Source organism: Carettochelys insculpta, chromosome 2, assembly GCF_033958435.1.
Source record: "Carettochelys insculpta isolate YL-2023 chromosome 2, ASM3395843v1, whole genome shotgun sequence".
In the NCBI taxonomy this organism is placed as follows: domain Eukaryota; kingdom Metazoa; phylum Chordata; order Testudines; family Carettochelyidae; genus Carettochelys; species Carettochelys insculpta.
In genome coordinates this window covers 104,767,481-104,790,516 of record NC_134138.1, presented here as the reverse complement: position 1 = coordinate 104,790,516, position 23,036 = coordinate 104,767,481, and the positions used below count along the sequence as shown (strand labels likewise).

The window sequence follows — 23,036 nt, the reverse complement described above, 5'->3', positions numbered from 1 at the left end:
ATACAACATTGTACAAAGACTTCAAAATGTAATCATCCTGTGGCTAAAATGCCCATATTTGTTTAAATCTCGAACTCCAGCATGTTTTCATAACTTTGCTTCAGAAATGCATGCTTTTGTTTGCAACTGTAAAAGAATCAACATGTGCAATATGTTTCAAGTATTAATAAAACTGATTTGAGTGTTCAAATCTAATCTTTGTCAGGAACTTTGTCAGAGCCTGTGAGAATTTTACTCATTCGCTGCTGTGGTACCAAAGTTGCCACATTGTAGCTCTAGTTGTTCATTGACAAGGAATGTTCAAATCTTGTTTCTTTGCTTACAGTCCCAAGCCTCTTTTTTGCCAATGCCAGCCTCAGAAGCCTCCTTTCTAGGCTTTTCTCAGGACTGCACACCGTGCTTGTTACATCAGTAACTTCTTCACATTAATCCTAAATTAAATAATCTAATGGACATAGTACTTATCCTACAATACCAACTAATAACACACAAGGCTGAAAGACAACTGGTCATATATTCCCCTCCCCTTTCTATCTCTTTCTCATTCTGTCTTCAATATTGCATAAAAATGTGGCCTGTTATCCTCCTGCCTTCTTACCAGGATTACAAAAAAATATGATCTAGAGAGTGGTTATAACCAAGCCGCAATAATAAGGTTTTATCCAACCCACCACGGTACATTACAACCACTTATTTTTTAACGTTTAGTTTTCCAAGGCAAGGGATCCCACATTCCAGGCTGATTAGAAAGTAATATTGAAGGCAAATTATTTTCAAAATGAAAACATTGTTAGGCCTTTTTGTTTTCCCCATCAGAAAGAAAATTAGGGAAGGGATTTTTTGAGGGTAGTGGGGAGAAAAATCTAATTGTTAAAAAGTCTAAGCTCCTCATATTAATATTTTGGACCAAGTATACAATTATCCATCAACAATGATCTTGAATATAAAAAAGTCTAAGATGTCTAATGGCAATGGAAAAAGGAAAGGATTGAAGGGTATTTGATTTCACAAGGTGGTGGTGGGCAAAAAAATATACTTTTGTACTTTAGAACTATTTGTACTTAGAAGAACGTTGAAAAATTAATAAGTGAGCTCCTCTTATATCTATATATTATGCGTGCGCACACACACACACACACACACACACTCACTAAAGTGAGGCAGCTGGAAGGGTTTAAAACAGGCTGGAGGGAGCTTGAGCAGATTCCTGAGCAGTCAGGAAAAGCTCCTCGGGAGGCACTCAGAGTGCATCTTGCAAGGGCAGTCCTGTGACAAGGAGCTGCTCAGCAGAGCAGAGAGCAGTTGGGTTCTGACCAGGAAGGGTTCAGGACTGTTTCCTTGAGAGGAAGTACCTCAGATAGAGCAGTGCTGGTCAGCTCAGGGGAGCTGGGGAGAGGTTCCAGTCTGTTGCCTCCCAGACTGCCGCCTTGATGCAAGGGACAAGAAGGTGCAAGGGGTTACAGGGAAATGGCCCAGGGAATAAAAAGCAATAAAGAGGAGAGGAGAGCAAGACAAGGCTGCTACCACAGGGTTCCTGGCCAGGGACCCAGAGTAGTGATTTGGGTTGGGTCCCATCCCCACACCACCCTTGCATGGCATCCTACCACCACTTAGTGTGGCCTTTATAGTCTGTGGCTTGCGCCTGAGGTGAGGGCCTACCCCTGCAGTAGGCCACACTGGCAGGCATGAGAGTGAGAAGTGCTGATAACCCCTGGACGGGGACAAGAAATGGGAACAACTGGAACAGTGGGGACTACTGGACAACAGTGTCCTCAAAAGGACCCCACGGTCTTAGCAGTGACACAGATACAGAGCCAAAGGGTGGACAGCAGAGTGACGCTGAGTGAGACACCAGCTAGACAAGGTGTCCTGCTGAAGGTTTGGGCTAATTCCGGGTGTGACAAGCAGAAGGCACCCTGCTGGTGAGTCTCTCTCACACACACGCACACATTTTGGGTGCGTCTACACTAGGAACTAACCTTGAAGTTAACTTCAAAGTTAGGCACAAGTTTGAAGTAGCCACCAGAGAGTCTACGTGCATTTTTCCCTACTTCAAAGTTAACTTTGAAGTACGGAGCTCAACTTTGAAGTCCTTACTCTATTCCCAGGAATGGAGTAGTGCCCTGCTTCAAAGTTTAACTTCAAAGTAGTGTGTGTAGACACTCAACTTCGAGGTTGCTTTTTGTAGTGTAGACACAGCCATTTTGTCCAAATTTTTCTATAACAACCTATTTGGCATATCCTGTGAAAAGATAAATTGTGGGGAGAGCTATTAGTTTTATGGAGACATAGGAAATCATAAGGAAGAATCTTATATTGGCAAAGTAATTGACAAAGATTCTAAGGAGGTCAAATTCCATGTCTAATGTCAGAGACTGCAGTCTTAAGAGCATAAATAAACATATAATGCTACAATATATAAATGTGCTAACTCTTGTATATATGACTAAACTGCAAGTAACGTTTCAAAAAAAATTAGAAGTTTAAATACCTTATCCTCTGCCTGGTTTAGCTCTCTTTTTAGGTCTTCCACACGAATTCTCAGCTTCTTAACCTCAGCCTCATGTTGTTCCATTCTCTTGTTTGCATGCATCAGTTCTGAAACTTTATCATGATACTGCTTGCTTAGCTTGTGGTGTGCATGTTGCAGATCAATGAGTTCCTTTTAAAGAAAGACAATACCACTGAGATACTAGAACACATTTGGAAACTGAAACAGCTTAAAAAGCCTCTTAAAGGAAACTTCCTTTAGGGGAGTTAGCTATGGCTGTTGAAAATCTTATAAAAAAGATATATCTTATAAAAAAGACTGGTGATGTATATTCCAGTTAATGTTTATTCTAATAAGAGCAATTCTGCATTTTTAGGCGAACTTAAAAGCTGAAGGACTTAGTCGCATCATTTTACAAACAATAGGGGGAAGGCAGGTATAAATTCTTATTTCTTTTTATACCACCACTGACAACAGTTGGAGCTATAAACATGTACATCAGTTGAGACAAGTCCTTGGGTCTTTTATCACAGCACTGCAACTGTAACATCCCACCACTGAGGAAGAAAATAGTCCCTTCAGTAGAGAATTGTGAGAAATGTCAAGGCTATCTGTGACTGTCTGAGGAGAATTGTGGTGGAAAATTACATGACATTTTATCAAAGACAGAGATTGGTACAGTTAAACTAGTGAAGCTTCCAAACCATCTATCAAAGAGTTCCTATTTCAGGAAAGTTGAAATAAATATTAAAATAAAGTTCATGTCTTTCAGGAACATTTTACAAAGTAAAGTAAATGTGTTCATAACTGTTTCTTCTTGCCCACTCTAAAGTCAAATACATATTTTCACAATACATTAACATCTCTCTGCTGTACTAAGGTTATAATCATTGGTCAGAAATCTTAAGTATTAAAGTCAAAGCACTAGGAAGTAGATTCTACTAGTTATAGAATAGAATCACAGTATCATAGAATACTAGACCTGGAAGGGACCTCCAGAGTCCTGTCCCTGCAATGGTGGCAGGACTGAACACCACCTAGATCAGTGTTTCACAAATGGGGAAGTGAAATAAGGGCTTTGCAAGAAAATTCCATTATAACATTTTATGATTTTAAAAAATTTACATTTAAGCATTTATGAATTTTAGTGGCAGCAGGGCAGGGAGCCACAGAGAACCCCTTATTTGGAAAGTAGGTGGCGCATGTGCAATGGGGGCAGGGCAAGGGAGCCAATAGCTGTCTGGAAAGGGAGCCAGACAAGTCCTGCAGTTCTTGTGTCATCCTCGCCTTTCATTGGCTGCAACTGGCCTCTTGCATTGCTCTAGAGCAGCCATTGAAATCAGGCCCTTGGGACTAGAGTCGGAGGAGCAGCAATGGTGGCTAAGGTAGCTTTCTCTGCCATGTTGGGTAAGGTAATGGGAGGAAGAGTTTGTTCAGGTGAAGAGTTTGTTCAGGTGAGGTTAGGCTGGGGGCTTCTTTGGGTGAATTGGTTAGTCCCGGGGGGCTGGTTTGGGGCTGAGGCATTTTAATCCTGAGGATGCGAGGGCAGGTTTGGGGATGAGAGGGGTAAAGTTTGGAGATGGGGGGTGAGTTTGGCACTCATACTGTACAGCCTGGGAATAAGGGGGGCATGGGGGATTGATGCAAACCCATATATAAGACTGGTATTAAGGGGTTCCACAAAATTCTTTTGAGTTTAAAAGGGTTCTGTGGCCAAATAAAATTGTGAAACACAGATCTAGTTCATCCCTGCCAGATGTCTATATAACCTGGTCTTAAATATCTCCAATGACGGAGATTCCACAACCTCCATAGGGCATTTATTCCAGGGTTTTACCACACAGACAGTTAGGAATTTTTTCCTAATGGCCAACCTAAACCTCCCTTGCTACAATTTAAGCCCATTGCTTCTTGTCCTATCATCAGAGGTTAAGAGGAAATCCTTAAGGTAAAATAGTTCAGTCAATACAAAAGGTTTTACATTTGAAAGTAGCAGTGCATGTAAAAATACCTTGCTTGCAATAAGAAACCTGATTATAAACAAATTATTGTTGTGCTAGGCAAAATAAAAACACAATAGGAAGACAGATTCTACGTGAAACACCTCATAATTTAATTTAAATTGCAGCCTGAGTAAATTGTGAAGAAACTTGAATCGGCATCTGAAATTCAGGACCAGTACTTGGCATTTGAGTGTCCTCTGTACTGAACATTTAGGTGTTTTGTTTATTTATGTGGCATTTCTTAATTTGATTTTGGGGGTTAATCATAGCTTTTGAGGCCTTTCTCTTGACGTAAATTGTAATGGGTAATGTATGTTATATAAACTACTCATTACAGTAGTATACACTATAATGGGTAATCTTTTTGTAATGTTCCCTAGTGTGCTTCAGTGTAGTACTGTCTCAAACAGCACTATGTTAAAGTGAACTAAGTTAACCTTTGGTGCACACTAACAGGATCTACATAGACCAATTAATGTGCGCCATAGCATAGAACACTAGAACTGGAAGGGACCTCCAGGGGCATTCAGTCCAGTTCCCTGCCCTCTCAGCTGGACAAAGCACCATCTAGACCATAGTTTCCCAAACTGGGGGGGCATGAAGAAACTGCAGGGGGGGCATGAGGCGACCCCCCCACCCACATCATTCCCATCACCCCAAGAGAGAAACGACCTTTGCTTCTGGCTCTCAACCCCTGCCACTTTACATGGGTAACTCAGCTCAGCTGCTATAAAAAACAGGCAGCTGGCAAAGCCCCATGTGGAGCTAGCTGCCTCCTGCAAAGGTGAGTGAGTGTGGACTGGGGAGGTGGAGGATGGGATTAGGTGGGGGACTGGGTGTGCCCAGCTCGGGTGAGGAGGATGGAGATGGAGTAAGAGCAGGAAGGAGTGAAGGGAGCTTGGCTTTGTGGGACAGAAGGGTTCCAGGTAGGCAGTTTGTGTGGTTTGTTGGGTTCTGGCAGCCAGCCAGCTTGATGGAATTGTGGGGCTTGGGCGGCAGGTCCCGGCATCACAGGACTCAGGTGGTTCGGGCGGGTGGCTAGTCCCCACAACATGGGGCTTAGGTGGCTCAGGCTGGCAGGCAGGCGACTGGGCCCAGCAGTGCAGGGCTTAGGTGGCTGGCCCTGGCAGCATGGGGCTTGGGCAGCTTGGGTAAGTGGGTGGGCAGCTGGCCCCAGCAGCATAGGACTTGGGCTGGTGGGCAGGGGGCTGGCTCTAGCAATGTGGGGCTTGTGTGGCTGGCCTCAGCAGTGTAGGACTCAGGTGGCTCGGGATGGCAGGCAGGTGGCTGGCCCTGGCAGCATGGGGCCAGGACAGGCAGCTGATGGGTGGGTAGCTGGTCCCAGAAGCACAGGGCTCAGGTGACCAGGCAGCTTGCCCTGGTGGCTGGGTGGGTGGCTGGCTCTGGCAGCCTGGGGCTTGAGTGGGCGGCTCTGGCAGTGCAGGTCTCAGGTGGGCAAGGAGCTGGAGCGGGCAGCTCTGGTGGCTGGTATGTGGCTCTGGCAGCTGGCCAGCTGGGGCTGAACCGGGCACCCACAAGGGACCAAGAAAAACTTTTGTGTTTATTTTTAATTTTAAATAACATTTTTATATCAAATTTTTGTGTATATTTTAAATTTAAAATTGATTTTTTTTGTAAAATGAGGGATGAGATGATGGTAAAGTAGAGGTGGGAGGGCATGAGGGTTTCTGAAAAATCAAAAGGGGATTGTGATGCTGAAAAGTTTGGAAACCACTGATCTAGACCGTCCCAAACAGGTGTCTGTCTAACCTGCTCTTAAATATCTCCAGCAATGGTGATTCCATAACTTCCCTAGGTAACTTATTCCAGTGTTTAACGACCCCAACAGTTGGAAGTTTTTCCTAATATCTAATCTAACCTTCCTTGTGCAGTTTAAGCTTATTGCTCCATGTCCTATCCTCAGAGGCCAAAGAGAACAATTTTTCTCCCTCCTCCTTGTAACCCTCTTTGAATTACTTGAAAGCTGCTATCATGTTCCTCTAAGTTTTCTCTTTTCTAAACTAAACAAGCCCGGTTCTTTCAGTCTTCCCTCATGTTCTCTAGATTCTTAATCATTCTTGTTGCTCTTCTCTGGACCTTCTCCAATTTCTCCACATCTTTCTTGAAATGTGGTGCCCGGAACTCAACACAATACTCCAACTGAGGCCTAATGGGCGCTTAATGACTCTTTCTCCAGTTTGTCCAGATCATTTTGAATTATGACCCTACTCTTCAGAGCAGTTGTAAGCCCTCCTTGCTTGGTATCACCTGCAAACCTAATAAGCATACTGTATGCCAATATCTAAATTGTTGATGAAGATAATGAATGGAACAGGTCCTAAAACAGACACCTGCAGAACCGCACTTGTTATGCCCTTCCAGCATGACTGTGAACCTTTAATAACTACTCTCTCAGAATGGTTATCCAGCTAGTTATGCACTCATCTTCCAGTGGCCCATCTAATTTCTATTTGCTTAGTTTATTGATAAGAAGAGCATGAACAACACTGTCAAATGCCTTACTAAAGTCTAGTTATACCACATCCATCACCTCTCCTTTATCCACAAGACTTGTTATTTTGTCAGAAAAGGCTATAAAATTGGTCTGGTATTATTTGGTCTTTACAAATCCATGCTGGCTGTTATGTATCACCTAATTTTTTTCAGGAACAAGGGTGCTTTTGAAAACTGGGTTTTATTTTGAAGGAACCCCCTCTACAGTGATGTTTTTTTTCAGAACACTCTATTTTGAAAATGAGATCATGCAAATGAAGCATGAGATATGTCAATTGGTGCTTCATTTGCATTTCTGATTTTCCTCATTTGCATTCTTTCGAAAGGGGACTATAGTGTAGATGCCGTTCAACTGAGCATAGGTTAACTCAATGAAGGGGAAGTAAACTCTGTTAATTATGTTGTTTACTTGGAAATGACAGGCACTGCCCTACCCCAAATAACAAGACATGTTTTGTTTTACTTGTTTCATTTGTTCTAGAAGTAATAGTGGAACAACCAGTGGAAGTATGGTGGCTATCTGCTTTTCATTCTCTTTTAGAGCAAGGCAGTGGAGCCAAAGGGCAGGGAAGGGAACAGAACAGTTTGTGCTCTAGGATGTTCCATGAATCCTCCAGAGAGTTCTCAGTAAGGTACTTTGCAATACTCTCCCAGTGCTTTCTGGGGAGAGCTGCCTTATTTCTTCTGCAGAGGTAGTACATCTTCCCGTGCCACTCAGTGATTACTTCAGCAGATCGACTACAGCACACAGTATAGCAGCATACAGTGCCAGGAGACTTTGGAACAACAGCAGCAGCTGTGCTTTCTACGTCCCTGTGATCTACAGAATTGAGGTGTCAGCTGAAATTACCATCACCTATGGAAAACAGTTCCAGTATGCAGTTCCATTAAAACTTCAACCCTATTCAACTAGAATCATGCAACTGAGCTATTCCTGTCTCACTTTCCAAACCCATGCTGTTGCGTTCATTAGAACTGGTGATTGGTACTTTGCTCAATCAGTTCCCAGCAGAAGCATTTAGCGCTTACATATTTTGGGGATCGAGGGGAGTGAGTTCAGCATCTTCAGTTTTGATCTTTGTGGTGAATACACTAAGAATGCTACCGTTGTATGTTGTACCTGCAGCAGCTGACACTGTGGCCTTCAGGATTTTCTCCTCCACGCCTGCAGAATGCCTGAGCCATGGAAGGAGGAAAAAGAAGACTTGGGATGACATGTTTCAATAACTTATGCAAGTGGGTACTGCAGAGAAAAAGCCCTGGGCCTGGAGGATCACTCTTACAGAGAGCTTGAAGAAGGACAGCAATACAAGGGAAAAGGTGAAGGAAAAATCAAGGGATGTGTAGTGGGAATCACTTGTGCTTTTCAGACATCAGAGATGTTGCAAATTGTGGTGAACCTGCAGATTGAATAATTTCACATTTGTCTCCCCTGGCAGCCCAAAGAAAATTCAATATTGGGGCTTTCCTATTCCCCCTTCGACATTCCCTATGGTATTGGAATTAGTGCACTACCCTTACCACTCTACCTATGGCAACACTATAGACAGTAGCAGCTTCACATATACTGACTTGTGAAAGCCACAGTTGGTGTATGTGACTATTTTTCCCCTTAAGATCTGTTCCCTTCATTTATTAAGGTTTAAATGGCTTTAATTGCCTCATTCATGTTATAATTTAAAATCCTGTTTTGGAACAAAAATAATGTGTTTTAGTTCATAGTATAAGCTTTGCCAGTGATAATAAATTATTTTGTTAGTCTTTAAAGTGCTACATGACTGCTGGTTTGTTTTGTTAGAATATAGACTAAAACAGCTACCTCTCTGGTGCTAAGCAGGTACAATAGTGACCAATTGCCTGTTACTGCACTGTGACGCAGAATTAATACTAACACACATAAACAATGTTAATAGCTTAATTAACAACATAATATTAGATGTATAGCAATCGCTACAGCAGTCATACCAGGTTGCAAAAGACCATCAGGTAGACCACACTGCAATGACACACTACGTTGACTCACTATTAAAATGTTCCTAAGCCTTGTGTCTGGCTGTTCAAATTCAGCAGACAACTGCTTCACCTTCACCTCAGTGGAAATGTTTCCTTTTTTGCTTCACAGATATTATGCAGGGCCCAGCAGAACCTTATAACCATTTGGATGTTTTTTTTTCTCACTGAGATCCAATCTTAAAAGTGAACATTGCTATCAACCCTTCTAATAACTACAGGAACATTTAACTGTCATTCTGCACCTGCTGAGCTTGTAGTTGAAGTGCTCCTTGGTTCTGTTGAGGTGTATGTCTTCAAGAGCCATGTGAGCAAGGTGTAAGCTGAATCACTTAGGCTCACTATTGATATTTCAACATTTCTATTGATAATCCAGTGGTAAGGAAAGACAGTCCCTGCTTGCAGCTTCCTGAACAGTCCTGTGCTCTTAAAGATGCATGTGTCATGCATCTTCCATAACAAGTACACACTACTACCAGTAATGTGTTTCCAGTGATCTACCAGTGTTTGCATGCTCAAGGACAAGTAGATCTTTCTGGCTATGTAGGCAGGGACAAGGTGAATGAGTGCCAAAATAAGGATACGCTTGCTATCAACCACTCCATTGCAGTGTGGGAACCCATTGCAGCAAAACTATCCAGTACATCAGCATATTGCCAAGATTCATAGTTCTGCAATACAGGATGCAATTAATGACCCTGTGAACTTCATGACGACAGCTACTGACACAGATTTCCCAGTTCAGAATTGATTCTCGAACAACCAGCAGCAATCTGGTGTTGTAAGTTTCCACAATGCAATGACCACTTGCTTCACAGCTGTCAGTGTGACTCTCATATGAGTGCTGCCAGGATGGAGGTCTTGGACAAGTTTGGCAAACACATCCAATTTCTGCACCCATTGATCTTCATCCCAAACATGCAAGACAATGTGATTCCACCAGTCAAAGATTATTTTTCAGGTCCAGCACTGGTGCTCCACTTTCTTCAGCTGTTCTGTGAATGCCACAAACAACCCCGAATGCTTGCTTTCTTTCCACATCAATCTAACCTCCAGGGAAACATCATGTTCCTCACAGCTCCTCTTGCAGCATTCTTTGCCCATTCTTCAAGAAGAATTATGCACCCTGTGCATGCAATGCCCATGATAACAGTGAAGAGCTTTGAAAGCTTCATGCTTCTCTTAGACACAGTAGACATCACAGAAAGAAGCATGGATTTATGAGTATTTAATGAGAAGGCACGTGACAAATTAAGAAATGTTGATGGGATGGAGAACACTGAATTATGCGAAGCTGATCCCATGCTCCCAATCACCCAGTCTGACTGTTTTTCTGCAAGAAGATCCAAAAGATCCTGCACTGGATGGTGATAAGCTACTTACCCATGGTACACTGCTCTCTGCATTGATAGATATGCTCCTGGTGAGGATGCACACAACTGACACAAAGAACTGAGGGTCACACTCACAAAGCAATGTCATAATTGCAGCAGCTGTATTCTGATGTAATTTAGGTCAACTTAAAGATATGCTTAAGTGTCAATTTATTAGTATGCAAATGACAATGGTAATAGGTGAACATGTCCACTGCACACTAGTTGTTCCCAGCATGCATAAAGCCAGTGTAAATTGACTGATGTAGTTAGCAATTGTTGTCTTTTCTCTTGACAGCGTACTATTATAGCTTTTCCCTCTCCTCTGAAAAGCACGCTGTTAACATCATGTTCTTTGTCCAATTAGATTACGTCATTTCCCTTTCTGAATCACTCCGTTGTAATTTTCTTCCTAAGATGCTAGCAAGTGTGTGCAAAGTTAGTCTACTCTCATTCAGACTCCGTGTGTTGCCAGAAGTGAAAAGGCACCTCTTTCATGTATGCGAGTCCTCTAACACTGACTCTGCATTTCTCATAATGAGATGATATGTTTTAAGAGGGGATGAGGGGATGGGAATAGTTCAACGTCAAAGTAGGGACCGTGTAGTCGTTGCACGTCCTGTAACTTCGAAATTGCGGGGTCCTCCATGGCGGCCATCAGCTGAGGGGTTGAGAGACGCTCTCTCCAGCCCCTCAGCTCAATGGTGGCTGCGTGGAGCGGCCCCTTAAAGGTCCCCACCCCCTCCCTTTCTGTGCAGGAAGCTGAGAGAGCATGCAGGCAGCAGCAATAACACACGGCTAGCCTGCACGCTCATCTTCAGCCACCGAGACCCCCAAAGGACCTCATGGCCACCCGGCAGCCCCCCCAGTGACCTGAGGGAACCCCCCCAAAGGGGAGCCAGGGGAGCCAGGGCAGCCAGGGCAGGAGCCAGGCCGGGAAGCGGCAGCAGTGCCCCTCCTGGATGGAGGCCGAGCTTCGTGACCTGCTGGGGCTCTGGAGCGAGGAGGAGGTGCTCCAGGTAATGGGGAGCAAGAGGCGGAACGCAGATGCGTTCACTCAGCTGGCCGAGGGCCTGGCCGCCCGGGGTCACCCTGCCCGCACTCCGGACCATGTCCGGAGTAAAGTGAAGGAGCTGCGGCAGGGTTACGTCCGGGCCCGGGATGCGGCCGGCCGATCTGGGGCCGCCCCCGTCACTTGCCCCTTTTACAGGGAGCTCAGGGACATCCTGGGCCCCCCGGCACACCTCCTCCCCTCCGGCCACGCTTGACACCTCGTCTGAGGAGCCCCAGCAGGCCCCGGAGCCGGAGTCTGCCCCGGAGGCAAGCCCCGCACCCCGGGGGCCCCCCCTGGAGCCCACCCCCGGGGCACCGGAAGAGGAGGAGGGGGAGCAGGGGGACTCCTCCTCCACAGAGACGGGGCTCCAGATCCTCCTCCTGCCATCGAGAAGCAGCAGCCGGGCGTCCGCCCCCCGGGTGTCCCCCGACCGTGGGAGTGGACCTACAGGTATGTACCCCCCCAGTGTACACCTCCGGGGTTGAGGGGCGGGGGTGATAGATATGTCCAGGGCCCTCCACATGCCCAGATGACCATGGTCCCAAGGACAGCAGTGGCATGTCCCTCACAGGAGTGCATCAGCCCCTGCCCCCCCCCCCAGCACTATAGTGCCATGCCCCATCCCCGGGGCAGGGGGGAGCGGAACCTCTAGGGTCCCCTGGGAGGAGGGGGTGGGACACCCAGCAGCAGCAGCAGCAGCAGCAGCAGCAGCAGCAGCATGTGATGGAGTGAGGGGAGTGCAAATGCGAGACTCAGGCTAGATATGAGCAACAAGCTGAATAGCTCCCAGGGGCAAAGGATGATCCTGGGGCTACAACTGGCAGGTTACACCTCTGCCCTGAACAAAGAGGAGGGAGGAGCCAAGCTGGGTTTGAATCAGGGGCCACAGTTAGAGGCTAGGGGAAGGGAGAGCTGGAAGGCAGCCAGCCTGAGGAGGGGGAAAGCTACACCCCAGAGGGGCACCCCTCGGGGTCTTCTCCCCAGGACGGGTTGGAAGAACTGTCTCTGACTGCTGTACTGTCACTTCTGGGAGAAACTGGGCATCTGTTGCCTAAGAAACCTCTCCTGTCAGACCCTGCTGAGTGAAGTGAGAGTCACTCCCGCCAGGGGACGGGGTGCAGTGCAGGGGAACCCTTGAACCCCATCACAGCAGCATCTCCCGGGGACGGGGATGGGGAACCTGCAGCACAGGGGTGGGGGGACAAGGGCCATGGCTCGGGGCCCACACTAACGCCTGTCTCCACTCTTCTTCCCCCCCTCCTGTGTTCCGCAGCTGCACCATCGGAAGGACCGGAGAGTGCCGGCAAGGCTTCAGTGGTCCCGGAATCCCCTCCGAAGCCGTTACTCCAGGCCAGCCCCTTGGCGGAGGACCGACCAGCCCCACGGCGGGCAAGAGGGCGGACCCAGCAGCAGCCGCCGGCGATGGACCCCCAGCTGCTGGCCCTCCACCACCGGCAGGTGGAGGTCGCAGAGCAGCAGCTGTGGATGGAACAACGCCGCCTCCACCTCCAGGAGCGGGCGCTGGCCTGGCGCCAAGAGGCATAGGGGGGCTACATGGAGACCTTTAACCGCGTAGTGGATTACCTGGCCCCCCATGCCACGCCGGCCACCGCTGCGCCCGCCCTGCATGCTCCACCCGCCGTGCCACCCGCTGCTCCTGTCGTCGCCACACCGTCCGACGTTGCCCTGCCACCCGCCACCGAGGGCCGTTCCACCGAGGGAGACCTGGGGCCAGCTGACACTCGCGGGCCGTATCTACCGGTCAGCCCGGCCCCCAGCCAGCCCCGGACAGGGCTGCGGCCGAGGCAGGGCTCCCGGCCGCCCACCCCCAGTGCTGGACTATAGGGGTGTGGGGCCCAGGATGTGGCCACCCCCCCCCGGATATATTCCCCCCACTGTTTTGTTGTTCGGCCTTGTATATAGTTTGTATTTATTTATTTGTGATCCCCGTTTGCACACTCTGATCCTCACCCCCCACCATGTAAATAGTTCTTCCCTTCCTTGTTATCCCTGTTTTGTTTTTGTTAATATATACATACACATTTCATATTTAAGTTAGTTAGAAGTTCCTATATATAGTTAGTATTAGTCAGAACAGAGTTCAAAGTAAACAAGTTTGATTTCACAAACAAGTGTCTGCTTTTATTTGTCAAGGAAAAGTGGGTGGGGTGTGCTGTTGGGTGCTCTGTGGTGTGGACATAGGGGCAGGGAGTGTTGTGGAGGATGGCGGGGGCAGTGGGAGGCCTGGCAGTGTTCACCCCACGGCCTCATCGAAGTGGGCCCGCAGGGCCTCCCGGCCCCGGGTCCCTTCGGGGTCCACCTGGCAACTGGGGGCAGAGGGTGGCTGCACATCAGCCCTGCCGGCCTCCACAGCCCAGCCCTGAAAGAAGGCCTCCCCCTTGCTCTCCACCAGATTGTGTAGGGCACTGCACGCACCCACAATATGGGGGATGTTGGTGGGGCCCGCATCCAGGCGGGTGAGGAGACATCTCCAGCGCCCTTTGAGGCGGCCAAATGAGCACTCCACCACCTGGCACGCGTGGTTCAGGTGCTGGTTGAAGCGCTCCTGGCTGGCAGACAGATGGCCCATGTACGGGTGCATGAGCCAGGGCCGGAGGGGGTATACTGCATCTGCTATGACGCAGAGGGGCATGGTGGTGTCCCCCAGAGGGATCTCCCGCTGGGGGATGTAGGTCCCCGCCTCCAGCTGGCGGCACAGGCCCGAGTTCTGGAAAACCCAGGCGTCGTGGGCGCTGCCAGGCCAGCCCACATAAATGTCCTGGAAATGGCCCCGGCTGTCCACCAAGGCCTGGAGGACCACTGAGTGGTAGCCCTTCTGGTTGATGTACTGTCCTCCACTGTGGTCCAGGGCGCGGATGGGGATGTGAGTCCCATCCAGAACCTCAAAGCAATTGGGGAAGCCCAGGGTGGCAAAGTCCGCGATGGTGGCATCTGGGTCCCCCAGCCTCACGAGCCTGTGGAGGAGCATGGCATTGATGGCGCGGACGACCTGCAGGGGAAGCACATGGGAGAGCACCAATGAGGGGTGTGCAGGGTGTGTGTGGCCCTCCCCTGCCAGGGCCCCCCTCCCCTCCCCTCCCCTCCCCTCCCCTGCCCTCCCCTGCCAGGGCCCCCCTGCCCAGCCAGGGCTGCCTCCCCCCCTCCCCCCATAGGTCCTCTTACCTCCATGAGGACAGCCCCGATGGTGGCCTTGCCGATGCCAAACTGCTGTCCCACGGATCGGTAGCTGTCTGGAGTGGCCAGCTTCCAGACAGCGATGCCGACCCGTTTCTCCACAGGGAGGGCATGCCGCATGGTGGTGTCCTGGTGCCTGAGTGCCGGGGTGAGCCACTGGCATAGCTCCATAAATGTCTGCCAGCTCATCTGAAAGTTCCTGAGCCAGCGGTCGTCGTCCCACTCCCCAAGCACCAGCCGCTCCCACCAGTCAGTGCTGGTGGGGTAGCTCCACAGCCGCCGGCGTATGAGGTGTTGGTGGGGGGGTCGGGGTGCTGCAGGGTTGGGGGTTGCATCCTCCTCCCCTGCGGGCATCTCCTCCTCTGTGGCAAGGAGGTGCTCAGCTGCCTTCTGCATGGCACGGAGCAGGGCGAGCACTGCTCCTGCAGGGGCGGCTGGGTGGACCTCTGGCTGCTGCTGCAGCTGCTGCTGCTGCTGGGGGCCCATGACTGTCGCCCGAGGTGTGCATGCCTATGGCTCTGCAAACCGCGTGCTGTGCAGGCTGAGTGTGTCTGGGAGGGGCCCTTTAAGGGAGCAGCTAGCTGTTGCCCCGGAAGCGCTAGTCCGCCCTGTGACCCTGTCTGCAGCTGTGCCTGGCACCCTTATTTCGATGTGTGCTACTTTGGCTTGTAGATGTTCCCTCGCTGCGCCTATTTCGATGTGGTGCTGCGCAACATCAATGTTGAACATCGATGTTGCCAGCCCTGGAGGACGTGTAGACGTTATTCATCGAAATAGCCTATTTCGATGTCTCCACATCGAAATAGGCTACTTCGATGTAGGCTTCATGTGTAGACGTAGCTAAAGTGACGTAAGGCTACTGACGGATGCAGATACTTTTCTGCTTTTGTAATGTGAACTGTAGGTATATTTTATTAGACTTTATTAATTTTGTAAGATCATGAGTAGTCACAAGGAACAGTGTATGACCCAGACACTAATCTCAGGCTGCATCTACACTATGAGATAAATTTTAAATTCAGGGCTTCAGTTCAATATTAAAACGTGACTGCCTTCACACGTAATGCTGTTAACTTGATTTATTGATCCATAATGCCAATTACAGAATATTGATATTATGAGATGGATATAACATATATTTTGAATTTAAAATTTTGAATCAAGGCTAGTGTAAAAGCACCATGCCCTTATTTCAAATTTGTTAGCCTCCAGAAGTGTCCCGTATGCATCCCACAAAGCTATGTGGTGACCTCCAAGTATGGCCGCGTCATTGTGCACTGATGTCAGGTGTGCAGGAAGAAGATCAAAGTAAACCCGTGAAGTTTGTATTGAATTTGAATTAAAATTTGAATTGGAATTAAGCAGCTCAGGCCTGAAAATAAAAAGGGCGTTCATTATGAAAAAATTCCTTTGCCCATAGCATCTCACTGCATCAGTAGCCATTCCACTGCATTGGAAGCAATTTTCAGTAGCCCTGTACTGCAATCATGAGCACTCAGGGTAGGGATCTGACTAGCTCTTCTCAGGCTCACAGGAGAGCCCCAGCTTTGGAGCCACCAGGAAAGTCTGTCTCTCATTGCTATTTGGGGAGACCAATTGGTGGCAAAAAGATTTTTGGTGGCCAAGAGAAAAGCAGCCATCTATGATCAGGTGGCTCATGAGATCGCCGCCTGAGGTTACTCCCAGGACTCTATGCAGTGCCATGTGAAGGTTAAAGAACTCTGTCAGGCCTATCAAAAAGTCCAGGAAGCCAACCAGTGGTCGGGGGAGCTCCACAGACCTGCTGCTATTATCAACAGCTTCACATGCTTGTGGGGAGTGACCCCACCATGGAGCCCGGACTGAATTATGACACTTGTGGAGGTCCTGGTGTGGAGTTTGGGGTGACCCTGGAGAAGCAGTTTGGCCCAGAGGAAGAGGGCAATGGAGAAGAGGAAAGGAGCAATGAGCAGGGTTCAGAGGAAGTTGTTCTGGACAGCTTGCAGCTCTTCACCATAGACCTAGAACTGGTCCCCTCCACAGCAGGCCGCTCCATGCCAGTAACCACACTGGTTCCCGAGCCCTCTGGGACAAGCAGTTTGGGTGAGTCTTTATTCTGCATGCTAGAAGTGGGTTGGAGGTGGATATAGCTAAAGGGTTTTGCATAGGTACAGGTTTGCTAGCTGTGCCTCTGTGCCCCTCAGAACAGCATGTTGATGTTTCTTGGGATGGAGCGCTTCTCCTTTTTGGAGATCTCCTTGAAGGCCTCATCCAGGCATTTTTGTATTTTTTTCACAAGATTCTGTGGAAGGCCTGACTTGTTGCAGCTTCCACGGTAGCACACCTTGCCACACCAGGGAACTAGATAGCAAGCTGGTGTCATGGCACCACACCTCATTTTAGCAAATTTTCCAGGCTTTTAGTCACATAGGAGGAGTAGCTGTTCTTTCTCCATATCTGCTGGTTTTAGCAGGATGCTGTCTTCTTTGGTAACCTGTGGAAGCATGGGAATTTACATGTGTTTTTTTTAACATGCTTCCAGCTCCTTTAAATTGGCCTTCAGCAGCTGGTGTGAGCTCCATTCCTCACCCCACAACACAGTTTGCAGGCTCTGGGGGTACTCCCCCAACTTGTCCTTTTCCAACCAGCATTTCTTTTCATTTTTCATGACCCCAACCTGCACCATGCTGTTGCTGGGCTCTGCTGGGCGTTTCCGAGCCCAATCCTCCTTCCCCAATGGTTCTTTGGATTTTGCAGTCCTCACAGGTGCCACACAACTTCCAGGCTCTGCTGGACATTTCCTCTCCCATGTTCTTTACCAAGCACCATTTGTTTTCAGTTCTCAGGAATCCCTCTCGCCAAGTGGGTGATTCCCCTGTTGTGCTTTTCCTCTCCCATGTCCCTGTACTTCCAGCCTTATTTTGTATTTTTTTCTTTATATTGTTTTTGTTGTGCACTGAAGCCCCACACACAGTCGTCCACTTGTCACTGCCACAGGACATCTGGCCAGGACACCTGGCAGCTGCCCTGCTTTGCAGAGATTCCGATTTTCACCAAAAGAGAACAATTGCTTATAACTTATCACGTCCACAAAGCAATGTGCTGGACAAGTGATGTCAAGTGAGGTATTGTGAAATGCATACTTACTGTCCCATCATTAATAACCCACGTGTCCTTCAAAAGTATCCATTCAGTGATAGTACACGGAAAGATCCATTCATTGCACTTCAAAGCACATTATGTCAATTGTATCTTAATTTTGACCTGAATTTTCCAGACCTAGTGTCCTGTGTTGCAGACAAAACCGGGAGATGCAGGAAATGCAAACAAGATATGATCTTGCAGCACATGCAAGACGCTCGGTCAGAGTGTAAGAACTTGAGAAAAGACACTGCTCAGTGGCATCACAGTACAGCTGTGTTGTGTCAAAGTCATGGGCACAAAACAGACATGAAAGCACTCCAGAGCCACAAACCAGTTAGTCAACATTTCAGTGGAATGGGACATTCTGTCAATGACCTCAAGGTATGTGTGTTACTGAAGAGGAATTATCGCACTGTTCTGGAAAGGGAAACAGCGGAGCTGGCTTTTATATTCAAATTCGGCACAATAACACAGGGTTTAAATCGTGATGGGAACTTTCTGAGTCACTATAGGGGCTCGTCTGCATACTTGGCTCAATCTAATTCTTGACCTTCCCCCCCACCCCTCCACTCTCTGATTTGCTCACCTTGATTATCTTTTTCTGATTTGTCCTCCTTGCTTACTGTTTGTGGTTCTCTGTGCCTTAAATATTGAGTCTGGTCTGGTCTGGCTATGGTCTGAAGAAGTGGGTCTGTCCCACGAAAGCTCACCTAATAAACCATTTTGCTAGTCTTTACAGTGCTACTTGACTGCTTTTTGTTTTGATAGTAAACTTCAGTGAGAGAATGCCTGATCTACAGCAGCAGCAATTGTCCAAGATGAATGAAGCCTCTGCAAAGAAGACTGAGGTTGTGCCAAAGCTCATAAAGGCCATTACTGAGCAGACAGAGGTTCTGCACTCCCTGCTTCAGTTGCAGAGGGACTCCTAGCCCAGCAGGGCATCAGCTGATACCCACTGGCTGTAATCCCCTGAGGAGAGGTTGCCCATTCCCCATTGTTGGGGTCCCCGCAAGCGGGGCAGAAGGGCAAGGCTACCTCCTCTGAAACACCCCCACTCATGCATCTCATGAAGCAGGTCTTTGCCCCCAAAAGCTTATGCTCCAAAATATCTGTTAGTCAATAAGGTGCCGCAGGATATCTTGTTGTGTTTGAAGGCTATCATGCTGCTCCAGTGCAAAAGGCTATTCAAGCACCATTGACAAGGATTCTTTTTCCGGTCACTTAAACCTCTCCTACCACCAAAATAAAATCACTCCCTTCGGCTTGGTGTGATTTCTTGTCCTTCAGGAGTGGCGAGGGGGGGACACAAATCAAAACAGGCGTGTGTGGGAGGGTGAGTGCCACTGAAGGCACACCTGTCCAGTGAAACTCCATTGTTCACAGCAGATACATGGCTGAGGGAACCAGGTACGGTGGGGGAGGGTGAGTGCTGCTGAAGTCACAGCTGGACAGTGGAACTCCCTTGTCTGCAGCAGACGTGCAGCTGAGAGAAATGGGCTGGGGGGAGGGTGAGTGCCGCTGAAGGCACAGCTCATTCTATTTACTGCAACTTAAACCTTTCCCACCAAAGAAGAGCATTCATTCATTACAACACAGTTGATTTATTGGCATTATGGCAGAGACATACATAGCTACCATGTGCATTACAGATCAGTCATAAAGCTTTTTCTTTAAGCTTTCCTTATTGATGCAGCCTGAACGTGGGTACTGTTGGTTGGGCATGTAGATGTCTGCGAGTAAGCCCTGCCTATTGCCTCCACTTCAGACTTCCAGATAGAGGGGAAAGTCTCCTGCCTTGATTCACATATGTTGTGCAAAATACCACACACTGTAATAACGATGGGGACATTAACTTCAGAAACATCCAAAAGGGTTAATAAACATCTGAACCTTGCTTTCAAACATCCAAAGGCGCAGTCCACGATCATTCTGCACCTACTCATTCTGTGATTAAAGTTTTTCTTGCTGGGGTCCAGGGCTCCTGTGTAGGGTTTCATCAGCAGGTAAGCTGGGTCGCCCAATATAACAATGGGCATCACCATGTCGGCAATCTTGATTTTCTGATAAGGGAAAAAAGTCCCACCCAGGAGCTATCGGTACAGCCCCGAATTTCAGAATATGCACACTTCGTGAACCCTCCCTGACCTGCCAATATTCATGTTGGTAAAGCAACCTTTGTGATCTGTACCCTTTTCTATTAATATACTCTGATGCCAGGAGGGCTGGGGCCATGATGGGGATGTGCGCGCCATCTATTGCCCCACGACAGTTAGGAAAGCCATGAACAGCAAAGCCATCCCCTATGGTGTGTACATCTCCCAGGGTCACAGTCTTCCTGAGGAGATGCCTACAGATAGGCCACCTCCATCACCACGGAGCCCGCTGTAAATCTGCCCATCTCAAACTGATTTGCCTCTGACCAGCAACTGTCGGGGGCTGCAAACTTCCACAGTGCGATTGCTACTCACTTCTGTACCATTGAAGTCTGCCTTGTTGTGGTGTTGCTGTGCTTCAGGGCAGGCGCCAGCACAAAGTTCCATAAAGGCGGACTTGTCCATGCAAAAGTTCTGTACCCACTGCAGGTCATCCCAGGACTCCAAAACAATGTGATCCCACCTGTGCATACTGGTCTCTCAAGTCCAAAACCACTGCTCCACTGTCAGCAATGCAGTCATGGCAGCCACCAGCTCTGAGTTCTTGGACTCCAGTTGGCACAGTTGCTATTCCAAACCACTATCCTCACCATCATCATCGTCAGCAACAGCAGCAGCAGCACCAGTAGGATAGCCAAGTGTCATTGAGCTTTGGAACTGAAGGACAAGTTGCATGACAGCCACTGTGATTGCCAAAACAATCTGTGCTATGAGTTGGAGCATTTGTGGATCCATGCTTGCACTGGAGTGCTGAAGCAGGAAATGGCACAATCTTCAGTTCTTTTTTTGCACAGGTAGTGGTGCAGTGCATTCTGGGATAGTGCTTGGAATTCTGGAATTCCTACAGGAAACACCCACAAGCAACCAGGGCTAAGGCACTGTGGGATAGGTACCCACAACACAATGTTCATGTTATTGAACTTGCATGGGGCAATGGGGAGGCAGAGATTCAACATGGAGAAAAGGTAGGTCAAATTGTAAGAAGCTCTGTGGACACTTCATTCGAGTCCATAATATCAAATTTAAGTATTCAAATTTATTATATATTGATTTTATCTCATAGTGTAGACACAGCCTCAGTGGCTGAGAATGAGTGGAACTCTTGCTTGAATGGGTTCTTTCCTCATACTCTCCATTGCCATCCTGAAAAAGCCAGATGCTTGTAGACCAGCCTGCATCACTTCCCACATCTCTCATTGGCCAGTAATGATGAACGGCAGCCAGTGGGAGCTGCAAATGGTCAGACCTGTGGATATGCAGGTAAGTACAGTGTTGAGCAGCCTGCCAGGAACTAACTCTAGCAATCAGTGTCTGAATGGTAGGCTGCTTATTGCATGACCCTTAATCTTACCCCTGGTTTTGATAGTCTTTTTAAAGCCTCAGCAAGTCAGTTGCTCACTTAGCCTCTCTGGCATACTTCCTGGGCACTGACTGTGCCTGTTTTCCCCTTCGCAGACATGGGGCTCCAGAGACCACCTTAATAGTTCCTGGGACCACCACTGACCTCATAAATACCCCAGTTACCAGAACATAGCTGTTTCTCAGAACTCTTCTCAGAAAGGGTGAAGCTTCTGGTTCATAGTACAGCTCTCACAAAGGCAAAACGCAGTTGTGAAGCACTTAAAACACTCAGACACAGATTTGAAAAATTTTATGTTCAATCATACAAAACACAAGAGAAGAAGTCATGCAAAACAATAAATGCTAGACGAATGTCCCTCCCTCTACATTCCAGGGCGTTCTTTGGGATGAAATCTAAGTCCCTTGTGTAGTCCAGAGTCCTGGGGCCCACTGGGGCCCAGAAAAGCAGTCAGAGACTCCTTCCTCATAAAGCTGCTATATGGTATGTGGCCTTTTCCTCCTGGAACCTCTTACCCAGCTTTTGTGAACTTGGTGTCTCCTGACCCATCCGTCTGGGTCCTCTTGTCCTGTGTTTTCATAGAATTAAATCCCTCCTGGTCACTGGGCTCTTCTTTGGTTTCTGGTAAGTTTCCACTACTCCTACCTTTCTCCCATACTTCAGAGGAGTCAGCTAAATTGGTTTTCTAAGGGCAGCGCACCCATTATCCCAGATATTTCTTTTTGAATAAGGTCATTGAAGCCTAAGCACCTTCTTTTGAATCTGTCTGGTTCATATATTTTCCAACATTTTTAGTACTAGTAGAAGCACATACCTATTGACACTTATGAAACAGCAGTTTTTATCATAAAAACCTCACAATATCAATCAGAATTCTGCAGTTTTACAGACATAGCTCCACCTGAACCCATTATCTGTGTGTAGAAAGGATAGGACAAAGCAGCACGCAGCACTCATTTGATTTCGTTACAGTTATCCACTTCTCCACCAGCAGATCATTGTGGTATAACTTTTTTATGACTGTTATTTATACATTCTTTTGTTTTGCCTCTTTCCATTCCAGATAATGTTGGACCATCCTCAGGTCTCCAGCTTTACCCTGGGCAGACCTACCAATGGGTAAGAGGGACAAAGCAGGCACCTGTCTTGGGACCAAGCTATTGAAAAGAGACTGGGGCTGCTGGCTGCTGCCACTACTGTGGTAGCTGGAGCCCCAATACCTCTAAATTCCTGCTGGAGCCTCAGAAACAAATTCTTGGTGGCACTAAGGGCTGGAGGGGGGTAGGGGAGATGGGATGATCTGAGCAACACTGATGACTGGCTGCTGCACTACACCTCTGCCTGAGGCCCTGCCCCTTCTAGGAGTGGGGTGCTGCCCCCACAACCACCTCACCTTGTGGACCGGCAAGTCTGTTGGCCCCCTTGACACTGATGTACTCAAATCTGTCTCTTTCATAAATGAAGATGATATTTAAAATGTTTTTCAGCATATTTTGGAATGCACTGTATTACTTTCACAGGCCTGATACCAAAAGACTCAGGTTTATTTTTAGAGAAGAAGTTATTTTAATTTTTGAATAGAAAAGCACCTCATCTTAGAAGCTGGAACTGAACATGAATAAAGGTGGCATCCAAACACCTAACAGAACTACAGCTGTATTAGTAACAATGGAAACAGAAAGGGAAAAGAAATGAGCAGAGGTTGAATACCTTCGGGGGGTGGGGGAAGAAGGCTACTTAACAAATAATTATTTTGGTTT

The 23,036-nt window shown here is 47.8% G+C and overlaps 1 protein-coding gene across 2 annotated transcripts in view; it reads right to left on the bottom strand.

Annotated features, from left to right (window-relative positions):
- Positions 1–23,036, bottom strand: part of CCDC102B (coiled-coil domain containing 102B) — a 306,869-nt gene that overhangs the window by 29,348 nt on the left and 254,485 nt on the right. For both annotated transcript variants that reach the window (XM_074985854.1, XM_074985855.1), the window contains exon 6: positions 2,492–2,662. In XM_074985854.1, the coding sequence (XP_074841955.1) occupies positions 2,492–2,662 (171 nt within the window). The remainder of the gene's footprint in view (positions 1–2,491; positions 2,663–23,036) is intronic.